Raw genomic sequence first — 14,967 nt, 5'->3', positions numbered from 1 at the left:
ATGTTCTACCTTTTTTCTGGCTTTCCCAGCAATATTCATTTATGAATTTCTCTTGGGATCTCCTAATATATCTGAAGGACATTTAATATATGAAGGATTTTAATATGTGAAGGACATTTAATATTCTTATTTATCTGCTAATTTGCTGAATGATAATACTGACATTAGTTTCTTATAAATAGAATTGCTTCTCTGGTGTTTGAATTGTTTGATCTCATACTTATGAGTTTTAAATATGCTATCCATTTGCCTTAGAGAAATTACTTAAGGAAATCTTAAGAATATTTTATAACCCATATTAACAAAATTCTGTTTTCTACAGTAACTACTCCATATGATTTTTGAGTTGTTACTGCTTGTGACTGAGAGCAGAGAAATGTGGAATCATACAGAGGAATGAAATGATCGTCAAACTTTCATTGGGCCTCTACCACCATTATCACTAATAGTTCCTGACATATCTCTTTGCTTAAGAGCTTTTTTCTTTCTTTCTTTCTTTCTTTTTTTTTTAACAGAAGAAAACAGAAGTGGCCTGGCCTTTTTAGTTTGTTCTTCGATTTGAATCAAATTACTTTTGGCCTGCTGATTTATTTGTTGTTTTTGCCACTAGTTTAAAAAAAAAAAAAAGTAAACTTAACAGAAAAGGATCATACTCCTTTACATGTACTGCATTTTGATCCCCCTCCTATCTATCCCTCCTTGACAACTATGTTGCCTTTCTTTTCTCTAACCTCTTAGAACATAGCAATTCCTCCTTCTAGTTAAGGTGCCTTGTAAGTAAAGCGATTGCATATCATCTAAACCCTGGATTTAACCATGTCAACTCCAAAGGGCATGCCAACAATTTGTTTTTTAATCACAGGCATTTTATTTTATTATAAAATGCATAAATGTGTATACATTCATCAATCTTCAGGTGTAGGATCAAGACCTTTCTTTGAAAAGGAGTCTACAGATTAAAATTCAGTTTTGTCTTTATTGTATAAGCTACACCCATTAATGCACCTTTTTTTCCCAATGATTTTTCACAAGTATATTCAGTTTAGAAAACTTTACCAGTAAGTATCAACTGTTGTGCTGTTGTTTGTGTAGTTTTGTTTTTCAGTAAGGATTTTATAAGCAAGAGTTCCTACTATAAGGATAATATTTTAAATCGATCTTCTGTTGTATTCTAACACTAAGCTTGGTATTTTCCGATTAGTTTTACAACCATTGTTAGATCCATTCTTTTACTGAATGTATATAATCTTTTCAAAATCAAAACTTCTTTTGGGTGTGTTTTTCTTTTATTGCTTTTGTAGAACCTACTGGCTTGGTGACATTTACAAGACAGAGTCTTGAAGATTTTCCAGAGTGGGAAAGGTAATAGTAATAAAAATAATCTGGGAATCCTAGAATTAGAAGGACTCTTTTACCATGCAAGGATTCTATTTCACAACCTCAGGAAAAATGGTTTCCCAACCTCTTAGTTGCCCTAGTGCTAGGGGAGTTTCGTATCATAAATGATCCATTGATAGCTCTCATTGGTAGAAAGGCCATGCTTTCTGAATCAAGGCCTGCAAGCCTTTGACTTCTACTGTTTGCCTTAGTGGATTTTTTTGTTTTTGTTTTTGTTTTTATTTTTGTTTTCTGAAGCAAAATCTTATTTAGAATTAAGGAGTTTGTGTGTGAAGACACTAATATTAACTAGAACAACCAATATATAATGTTCAGTCTTACCTTCTCTTTTGGTTAGTATATATGTATTTTATGGCTTTTCATTCTGGAGGACAAGATGTTGGAAAATTTTTTCATTAAACTAAAATGTAAATAGTAATTACTTAGAATTTGTCTCAGTGACAAGAATTTTGAAGTTTGGCTATTCACATGCAGATTTTGTGGAAGTTGCTAATTTACTGGGGCTTTTTTTCTTATTATTTACCTACAGATAACTGAGAAGAATAATAATCAATCTGAGTTCATTCAGATTTGTAAGTTCCTTGGGGCCCTGAACTAGTCAATACTTTCCCTAGTCTAGAGCAGGTCCCTATATCACCTAAAGAGGAATAGATCACCTTTTCCATTGCACATGAGAACATGATCAAACATACTAAATGCATATTTTGCATATGCATTCGTGTTGACCAGTGCCTCTCATTTTCATTTTCCCATAATTTTTATCATAGCTTTTAATTATTTCCTTTGGAATTAGTGACGAAAGGGACTTACTTTTAAGGAAGTTAACTTGATAAAACATATCTGCTTAAGTGGCTTTCCTGTGATGTTTTTTTATCCATCAAAGATGTTTATTTGTGAGGTGAAAAAAAACAAACTTACATTAGGAGCTGACTGCATGGCTGAGATGATTATTAATAGAGGGAAGTGGGTAAAAGTTTAAACAACCTGAAGACAAAAAACAAAAACAAAATTGAGCCAGAAAGGAAGAGAACATGTACAGCATTTTGGAGTCTTGGCATATTAGAGATGAAAGGGACCCCCAAGAAATCATCTGGTCTAGCTGTCTACTAAAAGTATCAGTCAGCTCTACCTGTGACAGATGACAGACAGCTTCAGTGTTGGGAAATTCACTCTTTCACCTCAGTGTGTCCCATTGTTGATGTTCAACATCATAATGCTTTCTTGACCCACCCGCATCTCTAACAGTGCACATAGGTAACACACTAAACTTACTCTTTTCTCTGTTTCACATATAATATGGATTCTAAACCCTTTATATTTGTTCTTGATCTACTCCAGGCCATTGGTCTCTCTTAAAATATGGTGTCTACAACTAAAAGTAACAATTTGCTGCTATCTGCCCAGGCCAGGGTACACATTGCTTTTCTTAGCTTTTGTGTTAGTATCTGACAGGAATACAGACGTTTTGTTCATGTCACTTTGGTGTAGATTTTATAGATCATGCAGAGGGCTTGTTTTTAATTCAGCTGTAGATCTCAGCTCTTCATCTGACATTCATTTGGCACTAAGGGGAAAGGACACCCATTTGTACATTACCATCTGGGAGAGAAGGGATAAGTCAAAATGCCAACCACAATTGGCAAGGCTGCTGTGTCAGTGAGATAAATTTGCCCCTGAGTAAGATCAAGATACTCCCCTTAACTTTGATAGGCACAATTTGACTTGATAACTTTTCTAACGTTTTTGTTTCATTGATCTCTTTTTGTTTTAGCTGCTTCGTAAGTGAGTTGGAGAATGTAACTAATCAATCTCCCAGATTCCACAGAACCAGAAACATGCATTCACTTTAAGAGGGAGGATAAAGAAGAGATGAGGATTGTTGGTGTTCCCAACAGCAAGGGGCTAAATGAGAGCCAGGAAGTTGGAGGTTTTTCTAATTTCCAAGCTTCTGCCATGTTACAGTTAACCCAGCAGTCACCAGTGACTACCTTAGCTGGGCTTACTTAATCACAGAGAGTCACAGTCATCTGTCTTTGATTCCTAGTGCGGTGGTATGAAAGATTTGCTTGGGCCAAAAGGGGACACCTGTCAGGAAGTTGGAGGATGCTTTTTTAAAAAGTGGCTAGCAATTTCATAATTTTATTGAGAGCTGTACTATATGTTGACAGCTTCCATCATGGAGAATAGTTGATGTCAGATGAGATTTGTTTTGAAGTCCTGGCTGACAAACTAGAGATTTCTGGATCGTGCTTCTTTGTATTTTCAGTAGTATCCTTATGGATGTCTCCCTTAGCATAAAATGTCTAGGAAAATAGGATCAAAAAACAAACGAAGGAAGTTAAAAAAAAAAAATCAGACTTGTGTCACTACTTTCTACAAGAGATTTGGAAAGTAATTTTTCTAAAGGTGTAGCATACCGGTTAAGAGTTTGGACCACTGTTAGGTTACCTGGGTTCAAATCTTTGTTTTGCTTCATTTACGAGACTTAGGCAGGTTACTTAAATGTTTTCTGTGTCTTGTTTTCCCATCTGTAAAAGGAGATGGTAATGGGGTTGCTATCAGGATTAAATGAGTTAATGCGAATGCAGCTCTTAGAATCTGTACTGAATTGCCTGCTGAGTTTAAGGCTCTCAGTCTTCTGGACTGGAGCTTCCCCAGAAATGTGTTTGGACTCCTTGAAATCAGGAAGAATGTAAATCCCAGAAAGTAAATAGCACTCCCCCAGTTAAATTGTTTTTAAAAATGTGTAATTATTTTTAAAAATATGTAATTCCCCCCGCATGAATGCCACCCTTATGTAAGTTAGAGATTTGGATTTCATCTGTTATATTCTTTTATAACTTATATTCTTTATTAAGTAAGTAATGGGGAAAATCTATTAGCAAAAAATGTCATCGTCAAATACTATTAATAAAATGGAATTGATTGTTTAATATAATGTAAGACAGGTAAACACAGTAAGGGAGGAAAAAGTTTCTTCTTAACCCAGTTAGGATCCCAGACTGGGTCTGAAAATTAAACAGACAAAGACAGATTAACAGGAGAAAAGCACACAAATTTATTTAATATAAATTGTACATGTCGCAGGAGCCTTCTTAAGGAAATGAAAGCCCAAAGAAACAGACCCACATACTTTATACTAGGTTTGATAACGTCTCTAAGGAATATGACAGATTAAGAAATATGAGGTAATTGTAGTAAACTGGGGGAAACTTAGCAAGGCTTGTTTGCTAGATTCTTGATACCCCTTCTTCTTTGGAGATGAGGATGCTGCTTTCCTCCAGATAGAGGGTGGGCACCTTGCACATGAGGGGTTTATTACAGGGAAGAACTGTGAGGAGGGGAGGTCAGAGTGACCCTCCTGTTTCTGCCATTTTCTCAAATTTAAAATATTTGTTAGGCCATGGTGTCACGTTTTAGGGTGGCATGACCTCAGTGACCATGGCTTATAAAAGGGAAAGAAAATAATTGTGACTTAGAGGTACTAGGTTCATCCATCAATTTTATTAATGTAAAAATACAATAGATCAGAATTTCTGTGGCATGTATTTTCATCAAGATACCCCTGCCACACACACTCATGTTTATCAAACTAGTGAAAATAGACCCTATCTTAGCATCATATGATTTATTGCTAAATTTTTCTGTATTTTTCTTTGGGTTGCCAACTGTAGCATAATAACATTTCATAGATCTTAAATTTTTTTTTATATTTTGAGAAGTTTTTCAACTCTTAAAGAAAAGAAACTGATATTTTATAGGAGAAATAATGGGTTTCAGAACAGCATATTATCCCATTTTAATTTAAATATGTGTATTTAATATTTGAATAAGAACAAGTTTGGGAGTGTCTATATCAAAAATGTTAACCAGGCATCTGTTTCTGGCTTTTAAGATTCAAAACAGTTTCAATTTGTCTTTTATATTCATGTATATTTCCACATTTTTCTGTAGTGAAGTATTTGTCATTAAAAGTAAAGGATTATCTTTTTAAATTATAGATGTGACAAACTCCTGACTCGATTGCATGTCACTTATGAAGGTACCATAGAAGGAAATGGTCAAGGCATGCTACAGGTAGGTGAATCACAATGTGTGTGTGTTTGGGACTCTCTCTTATCGAGTGACAGCAAAGAAAATTTGAAAACCTATTTGTTCATCTCCTAAACTGATTTATTAATGCAAAGAAGCATGATAGCAGAATGGAGAAAAACACCAAACAGATCATCTTGACAGCCTTGGTAAAGCTGTTATTTGCCAGTGTATTGTTTCTTACGTGTGCCTCTTTAAAAAGCCTTTGACAGAAAATCTTAAGATCTGGACAACATCAGGCCTCTTAGTTCAGACATTGATTGTAGATTGACAGTGGAGGAAGTTCCCAGGGTATGGTCTTGACAAGCCATCACTAGGCAGTTTTGTTCTTTTTCTTTAAAGGCTGTTGCTCTGCCCCCAAATGATGACCAGCTTGAAATGTTTTTCTGCCACCAACCTTGCTTAGGTCTTAGGACACAGACATCTAAAATTGATTGATAAGAAAGTCGTCTCTCCCATATGTAACAGTTTTAGGTACGTGAGCCAGCTATGCCTGCTATCTCTTCCCCATTTCAGAGCAGGTTATTTTGTCCATCTCTCAGTCTTTGTTATTTATCTGTGTCATTGCCTTCACTTTAAAAACATATATTTTTGGAAAAAGGAGTTAACAAAGAAAACACCATGTGTATCTAGCTTTAAATTGTTGTAACACTTAACACATGTTTTCCTTTTGCTTTGTAGTGATAGTGATCTTTTTTCAAAAATCACTAATCTGAGGCAAAATGTTGGTGATTTGTGTTCTTATCCCATTTATAAGAGCATCACAATGTCAGTTTTCTTTGAAAGATGCTTATACATCATTTCACTTCTACTGGGAATTGCCGATTTTTCTTCTTAGATCCTTATTTGGTGCTTATATTGGGTCAGAATCTAAATCAGGTTCTAGAGAGTGGACTAACTTGTTTGAATAACTTAATGTATACTGTAAAATTACTAGACTGATTTGCATTTGCCTAGTTATTATATATTTATACTCTAAGTGCTTAATGAAACTGAGATTCTTTTTAGAATGGCCTTTTAAGAGATACATTTATAATTAAAATCTTCAAAGGGGCAAACCATGTTTTGTTTTAAATCACCATCTCCCAGTGATTTTTTTGAGATTATAAATAGAAATACTTAGGATAGCTGGAGTAATATTTGTCTGGTACTTAAAAAAATTTTTTTTAATTTGTATTTAATCATTACTTTTTTTGTTAAATAATAATTTTGAAATAGGCTTAAAATTTACTTCAAATGAATGTTACTTTTCCCCCACATTTACATTTTGATGATGTTCTTTTCTACATTAAAGTAATAGATTGACTGAGAGAGTCTTAATACACATGAAATAAACAAAGCTACTGCTAGTTAGCGCTGTGGGAATGCTGACCTTTCATCACAATACAATTCAACAAGGAATTATTTAACAACATTCAAGGTTGAGATTCTTCCCACTTTTCTAGAATATATTATAGGTGAAATGTGAAACCTCAGTGGATTAAAAGAATACCATAAAGACTTCTATTAATTATTCTCCCTACCCATGCTATGTATCCCCAGGAGATCGGAGAAATACTGTATTGCAATTTAAAAAGTTCCTTGTGTAGCATATAAGTTACATTATGCTGAATGGCAACAAGACCTCTCTAAGGATTGTTATCATTTCTCTCTTTTCATCAAGTTATAATTCAGAAACTGAATAATCTGAACAAATAGCTTTAAAGTGAAGTGAGTTGGAAAATGGCTAAAAATAAGCACTCATATGCTTGTATTCATGTTCTGGAACAGGTTTCTCACCTGTAATAGAAAGCCTATTAAGAACTTTTTTAAGTAGTGGAAAGTTTGATTTTTTTAAAAGACCCCTGCCTTCAGGGGCATATTGAGTTTAGTATAACGTATTTATTTCTATGCATACCTTTCAAGTAATAAATGTTAGCCTTTTATTCAAAGAATGAATAATAGTATGCACATTGAATGTATTTCATTTATCATTACCAAGTTATACATAAATTATATAGAACTTCCTTTTTATTTTAGTTATGTACCTTGTTCCAGTAAAAATTAAGTTTAGCTGATCTCAAACTTTGTTTCTCATTTGTATTCACGATACCATTATACTTACTTAGCTAGTCTCTTGGTTTTCAAGTGCTGTCTGTTTTAATTTTTTGCTGGACCTCTCTTTTCTTCAGTTTCTTTCCCACTGACTTATTTGAGGCCTAAGTAATTCTTGTCAAACCTATTTAGTAGTCACCTAACCAGCTTCTCTGCTTTTAATTTTACACCTTTCCAATTCATTCTTTAAACTCTAGACTCAGTTTAAAGTTACAACTGGACCCTGTGTAAGGTCCAGTTGTAACTTTTCTTTTTATAATCATTCCAAGAATACCTTATCACCAACCATAATCCTTCACATACTCTACATCGCAGATAGGCGTGAGGAACATGCTTATCACTCTTCATAGAGCTGCTTACAGCTCTGTGTTTTTCCTATGTGTTTGTGCAGTTATTCCCTCTGCCTGAATGTCAGCAAAATCTAAATTGAATATCACCTCCTCTTGTAAACTCCCCTATTCTCCTTCCCATGCTCCAGTTTTAGTTAATTGTATTATTTGGAAAGGATCAAATATATTCTAGTAGGTTCTTTAATAAACATTTTTTCATTCTGCTTATGTGCTGGGATCTCATCTAGATTACAAATGCTGTGAAGCCAGGGCCCACGTCTTACTTATTTTTGTATCTCATGGTCCCCAGCACAATATTCAGTTAATATTTGTTGAATATTTTAAGTCATAAATCACCCAATGCATAATGACTTTATATATTGTAAATAATTCTAATCAATGGACTTGTTGAATCAAAATTATTTTTCTATATAAGCTACAGAGTTACTCTTTTTTTAGTGTTGATTTAGTATGTCTGAATATAAACTTATATATGATTCTGTGATAACTCATTTCAAGATCTTGTCCAGTCATATTTTTCAGTATTTTCTAAGTTCTTTTCTAACGAAAGAAGACTGCTTTACCTTCTATTAGTTTCTGTCTTTCCACATATATTTTTATATATAAAAAAATTGATATTCTTGTTTTACTCTTTTGTAGAATAGGCTTCAAAGTATTGTTTAATATTACAATTGCTTTAGAGACATAAGCAACTTAAAAAAAATTTTTTTTAATGTTTATTCATTTTAGAGAGGAGAGGAGGAGGGACAGAGAGAAAGGGACACACAGAAACCGAAGCAGGCTCCAGGCTGTGAGCTATCAGCACAGAGCCCAGTGCCGGGCCCGAACTCACAAACTGTCAGATCATGACCTGAGCCAAAGTCGGATGCTTAACCGACTGAGCCACCCAGGTGCCCTGAGAATACAAACAGGTTTTAAGAAATCTTACATTTGACAGTAGTCTGAAAGTATATGTAAAATCATAGAAAAAAAATCTATATTGGTGTCTGCCCCTGATTCTTTGCACAGAGCTCCTATAACCCTTGTAATTTCCTAGGTGATGGGAGTGTCTTTTGTTCTGATGAGGTGACTTTTGGTGAGCTCCTGGAGAGCTTTAGGGTGGGGGCTGGTTACCAAAAAGACTAAGCCATGATTAGAAGCTTGAAACTTTCTACTCTACTCCCCATCTTCTGGGAAAAGGAGAGGGACTGGAGACTGTGCTAATGATTGATCATGCCTAAGTGATGAAGCTTCCACCAAACTACCCAAAAGTATGGGATTCAAAGAGCTTCCAGGTTGGTGAACATGTGGAAGTTGGTGAACATGGGGAGAGGGAGAGGTAGCTCTATGCCTCTTACCATATACCACGCCCTATCACTTCATATGTCTATTCATCTCTATCCATTATTATATCCTTTTTAATAAATGAGTAAACATAAGTAAGTGTTACCGTGAGTTCTGTGAGTTTATCAAACCACAAGAGCAGATTATGAGAACCCCAATTTATAGCCGATCAACTGTACTTCTAGTTGCAGTTGGTGTCTGAAGTGGGGCAGTCTTGTGGGACTGAATTGTTACTAGCCTGTTGGATCTGATGCTAACTCCTGGTAGATGGTGTCAGAACTGAATTGAATTGTAGGACACCCAGCTGGTGTTTCAGAATTGCTCTATGTGTGGAAATCCATACATCTGACATCAGAAGTGTTGTGAGTGTGGTAGTACTGTAGGAGTAGAGGAAAGAGAGTATGTTTTCTCTGTACAGTATTTAAGCCTCTCTTACCTTACTAAAATCTTTGTGGGTGTGGGTGGCTATGTATGTACACAAGGTGTTATGTATGTGTGTAATCTAAATCCTCAAATAGAGTAATCTAAAAGTTGGAAACCATTTCTTACATACTGCCCCATAGAGTTTTGCATAATGTTGGACATGCTGGAGTGCTTAGTAAGTTTAAGACAAATCATACTGACAGGTAGAATTTGCTTTGTCTAGAGCATTGTGTAACTCATCTTTATTAATAGGAGCTTGGGGATCCCATTATAGTACTCCACAGAAAGCTTATGAGTAATTTTAAACTAAATTGGAAATATTAATTTAGTTGAATCTTTTTTTTTTTGTTTTAATGTTTATTTTTGAGAGAGGGGTCAGAGTGTGAGCAGGGGAGGGTCAGAGAGAGAGAGAGAGACAGACAGACAGACAGAATCCGAAGCAGACTCCAGGCTCCAAGCTGTCAGCACAGAGCCTGACACAGGGCTCGAACTCATGAACCATGAGATCATGACCTGAGCTGAAGTCTGATGCTCAATCGGCTGAGCCACCCAGGTGCCCTCTTTGGGTTTTTCTTTTAACTTTTTTTTTTAATTCCAGTTAGTTAGCATACAGTGATATTAGTTTCAGCTATACAATTTTTGATTCAACACTTAGGTACAGCAACCCGTGCTCATCACCACGATGCACTCCTTAATTCCCATCACCTATTTAACACCCCCCCCCCCCCGCCCCGCCTATCTACCCTCTGGTAACCCTCTGTTTGCCCTCTATAGTTAAGAGTCTGTTTCTTGGTTTGCCTCTGTTTCTCCCTCCCCTGTGATTGTTTATTTTGTATCTTAAACTCCAAATATGAGTGAAATCATATGGTATGTGTCTTTCTCTGACTGACTTATTTCACTTAGCATAATACTCTCTGACTCCATTCTCATCATTGCAAAAGGCAAGATTTCATACTATTTTATGGCTGAGTAATATTCTATTGTGTGTGTGTGTGTGTGTGTGTGTGTGTGTGTGTGTGTGTGTGTTTGTGTGTATGTGTGTATGTATATATATACATGAAACATCTTCTTTATCCATCAGTCAATGGACATTTGGGCTCTTTCCATAAACGTGCACCCCAATGTTTATAGCAGCATTATCAACAATAGCCAATTTTATGAGTCTTTGTTGTTAAACTAGGTTTCCTGTTTTCTTTTTTTTTCTCCTTAGGTATAGTAAAAATAAACAGTTTGTAATGTTCATGTAGTTTGGGCTTTGCAACTGAATTTAGGGTGAAATTTTATCTCTTTATTCTTTCACAGAAGAAAAAGGTTATCCAAAAAAGGGCAATTACTTAAAAAAAAAAAAGGGCAATTACTAAATTTTTCAGTTCTTTAAGGACAAATGTTTGATTGCCATAGTATATAAGAAAGATATAATTATATTAGAGTCATATGAAATCCATAAATGGAAATTGAGTAGTGAATGGTAGGGAAATGATCTTGAAACCTTTCCAGATAAAGTTTCCTTTGATTTGTGGCCCTTGTAGTACATATAAGGTTTGTAAATAAGAGTCTATATGATTACACTGAGGCTTTTGTCTAAAAGCTCCATTTTCCAGGTTCCTTCTAAGGTTTTGGAATCTAAAGAAGTATGCAAAGATGTTACCTGGAGTGAGATGGAAAGAGTGCAGTCAACCACAGTCTGTTCTCCGTTGGAAGATTACTAATTTGGGGATTGATTTATATGGGAAACGAAAGGAAGAGAGAAAGTGCTTCTTTATCATATATGTAGGTATTTTAGATAATCATTTAACATGCCACATTTTTCCAAATAGGTGGATTTTGCAAACCGTTTTGTTGGAGGTGGTGTAACCGGTGCAGGACTTGTGCAAGAAGAAATCCGCTTTTTAATTAACCCCGAGTTAATTGTTTCACGGCTCTTCACTGAGGTGCTGGATCACAATGAATGTCTTATCATTACAGGTTAGTTTTGGGAAGTCTGTACAATAAAGTAGCTTTCCCCACCTATGAGTATCTATCATGAAGACTAGAGGCCACCCAGATACAGCTTTTCTCTAGCATTGACCTTAGTCCCAATGTTTTTATTGATTAATTTATTCTTGGTTTTTGGAAATCGTTACAGTTCTATTTTCCTAGTCTTGAGTAAGACACTTGATACCCACCTTTTCATTCTTGACATCTTTATCTGAGGAACAAGGGTAAAAGCTACCCTCCAGTTTGAAATTTTATGTTATGCCCTTAAAAAGAGGATAGTGAGGTGTCTTTGACCATGTATTCTGTTATTATTCTTCCATTATGTTTCCAAAGTGCTTTGTTATACTTCAATATGAAGATGTATATACATTTAAAAAGCATACTTACAGTATTCAAAGAGAGTACAACAGAGAGCTTTCATTGAATAGTAATAAATCAGGAACCTCATGTTTACCCTAATTTCTAATCCTGAGAGAAAAAGTGTGATGATCTAAATGCCTCTTCTTGATTTAAGTTAATATGGAAGGAGGAGAGAGGGAAATATAGTAAAATTTATACTTTTGGTCTATTATTGAAATTAAAATTTTTTTCTTAAGTTTTTTTAGCTTGAGATACAACTATGTCACTGTACTTTCTTGTGAATCAGCTACCAAAAAATTAGTGATTAACTCCCACCTCTCAAATTCTTAATCAGCCACTATACATAAATTAAGTCTTTTATTCAGGTACCTAAAAGAACATTCCCACATAAAAGCCATAATCAGTCATCAGCTGCTGATGCCTCTATCTTTCTGCAAAAGAAGATTTCTTATCCTTTTTGAATCTGTTGCCGCTTTGAGATTAGTGTGGGAAACTAAATATTTAACTGGGTTGGAGAATTTGGTTGATTGTTATTCTGAAAAATTACAGTGAGAGAAAAACCGTTTATTCCATAGGAGTTACATAAAATTTATACTCAACTAATTTACCTCCAAAGACATACGTGTCTGAACTAAGACTCTGAGATCTACTCTTGAAGCCACTCTCTTTGTCTCAGATATATTTGTAGACAACCTTCAAGAGAGTATCAACATTTTGTTCCTTATGTTTTACTTTCATGATTTTCTCTTTGTCTTTGAACAGTTTGATTATGACGTGTTTAGAATCTCTTTGATTTTATCCTATTTGGGGTTCATTGAGCTGCTTGAATGTTTAAATTTGGTAAATTTTTGACCAGTACTTCTTTAAATATTCTTTCTGTCCCTTTTTTTCTTCTCCTTCTGAGAATCCCATTATGCATATGTTGGTATACATGATGATGTCTTATTGGTCTCTGAAGCTCTGTTCGTTTTTCTTCATTCTCTATTCTTTGTTCCTCAGACAGGATAATCTCAATTGACCTATATTCAAGTTTACAGATTCTTTTTTTGTGCTTCCTTTCACTGCCTTTGAGTCCCTCCAGTGAAAAATGTTTATAACTTTTTTTTTTCTTATGGTTATTTATTTATTTTGAGGTTGGGGGGAAGGGGCAGAGAGAGAGGGAGAGATAGCATCCCAATCTGTGATGACAGCACAGAGCCAGACATGGGGCTTGATCTCACAAACCATAGGATCATAACCTGAGCCGAATCAAGAGTCAAGGATGCTCAACCAACTGAGCCACCCAGGTGCCCCTGAAATTTTTATTCTGATTACTATACTTTTCAACTCCAGAATTTCTATTTGGTTCTTTTTTTTTTTTCTTTTTAATAATTTCTTTCTCTCTCTCTTTGAGATTCTCTATTTGTGAGGCATTATTTGCAAACTTTAATTTAGTTCTTTAGACATAATTTCCCTTAGTTTTTTGAATATATTTAAAATAGCTAATGTCTTTGTTCAGTAAGTCTAACATCTGGGCTCCTTGGGTACAGTTATAGTTTACTCCCTTTTTTTCCCTGAGTATGGGCCTACTTTCCTTTTTCTTTGCATATCTCAATTTTTTGTTGAAAACCACACATTTGAATAATGTAGCAACTCTCAAAATCAGATTTTCCCCTTTGCCTAGAGTTTGTTTTTGTTGCTGTTTGCTCTTGTTGTTTCGTAACCTTTCTAAACTAATTCTGTAAAGTCTGTATTCTTTTTTATATGTGACCATTAGTCTCTGCTGGGTTAGGTTAGTGGTTAGCTAATGATTGGACAAAGATTGCTTAAATGTTTAGAGCCAATAAGTCTTTCAGTCTTTAGTGAAGGGCTCTACGTGGACATTGGGGCTCACCTTCAACACTCAACCAGGCCAATGACACTTCCTTCCTGCTTGTACTTCACACTTCACTTCCTGCTTGCACAGAGCCTCAAGGTCTGAGGAGTGAGCTTAGGACTTTCTCAGGTCTTTCTTGAGCATGTGCACAGACATGGTCATACACATAGACTTCTAGATTCCTGGGAATACTGAGAACTTTTTAAAGCCCCTTACAGATATCTCATTCCTCAGCTTTTCTTTTGAAACTTTTTGATAAGACTATTACTTGCCCTAACTGATACCTACTGCCTCAGGCAGCCATACTGCTAAACAATTCCATGTAATTGTTTTCAACTAACAACCGTGGGGATTAGGTTTTTTGTACTGGGTAAATTCCAAGTCAGGTCAAATAAAGGCAGCTTTGTGAATGAGGTCTTCCAGGGAACCACCAGATAGGTTAGATGATGACAGTTCTCTGAGAATGGGGCTTTGAAGGAGCTTCAACCTTTTTCTGAACCCTTAGGTGGTTTTCACTGTGATTATAGACTGTTGGTGTTTTGGTTTTTTTTTAATATGAAATTTATTGTCAAATTGGTTTCCATACCACACCCAGTGCTTATCCCAAAAGATGCCCTCTTCAATACCCATCACTCACCCTCCCCTCCCTCCCACCCCCCATCAGCCCTCAGTTTGTTCTCGGTTTTTAAGAGTCTCTTATGCTTTGGCTCTCTCCCACTCTAACCTCTCTTTTTGTTTTTTTTCCTTCCCCTCCCCCTGGGTTCCTGTTAAGTTTCTCAGGATCCACATAAGAGTGAAAACATATGGTAGCTGTCTTTCTCTGTATGGCTTATTTCACTTAGCATCACGCTCTCCAGTTCCATCCACGTTGCTACAAAGGGCCATATTTCATTCTTTCTCATTGCCATGTAGTACTCCATTGTGTATATAAACCACAATTTCTTTATCCATTCATCAGTTGATGGACATTTAGACTGTTTCCATAATTTGGCTATTGTTGAGAGTGCGACACCAACAGATACATGAAAAGATGCTCAGCGTCACTCCTCATCAGGGAAATACAAATCAAAATCATACTGAGATACCACTTCATGC

The 14,967-nt window shown here is 35.5% G+C and overlaps 1 protein-coding gene across 2 annotated transcripts in view; it reads left to right on the top strand.

Moving 5' to 3' along the window:
- Positions 1–14,967, top strand: part of PARG (poly(ADP-ribose) glycohydrolase) — a 131,230-nt gene that overhangs the window by 71,557 nt on the left and 44,706 nt on the right. For both annotated transcript variants that reach the window (XM_047073101.1, XM_047073102.1), the window contains 3 exons: positions 1,302–1,362; positions 5,400–5,475; positions 11,498–11,645. In XM_047073101.1, coding sequence (XP_046929057.1) covers positions 1,302–1,362; positions 5,400–5,475; positions 11,498–11,645 — 285 coding nt within the window. The remainder of the gene's footprint in view (positions 1–1,301; positions 1,363–5,399; positions 5,476–11,497; positions 11,646–14,967) is intronic.

The sequence above is a fragment of the Lynx rufus genome, unplaced genomic scaffold (genome assembly GCF_022079265.1).
Source record: "Lynx rufus isolate CCGP_SWC_20201006 ecotype Redwood Valley unplaced genomic scaffold, mLynRuf1.p SCAF_11, whole genome shotgun sequence".
NCBI lineage: Eukaryota > Metazoa > Chordata > Mammalia > Carnivora > Felidae > Lynx > Lynx rufus.
Note: the sequence above shows the minus strand (reverse complement) of the source record. Positions and strands in the feature narration are given on the sequence as shown.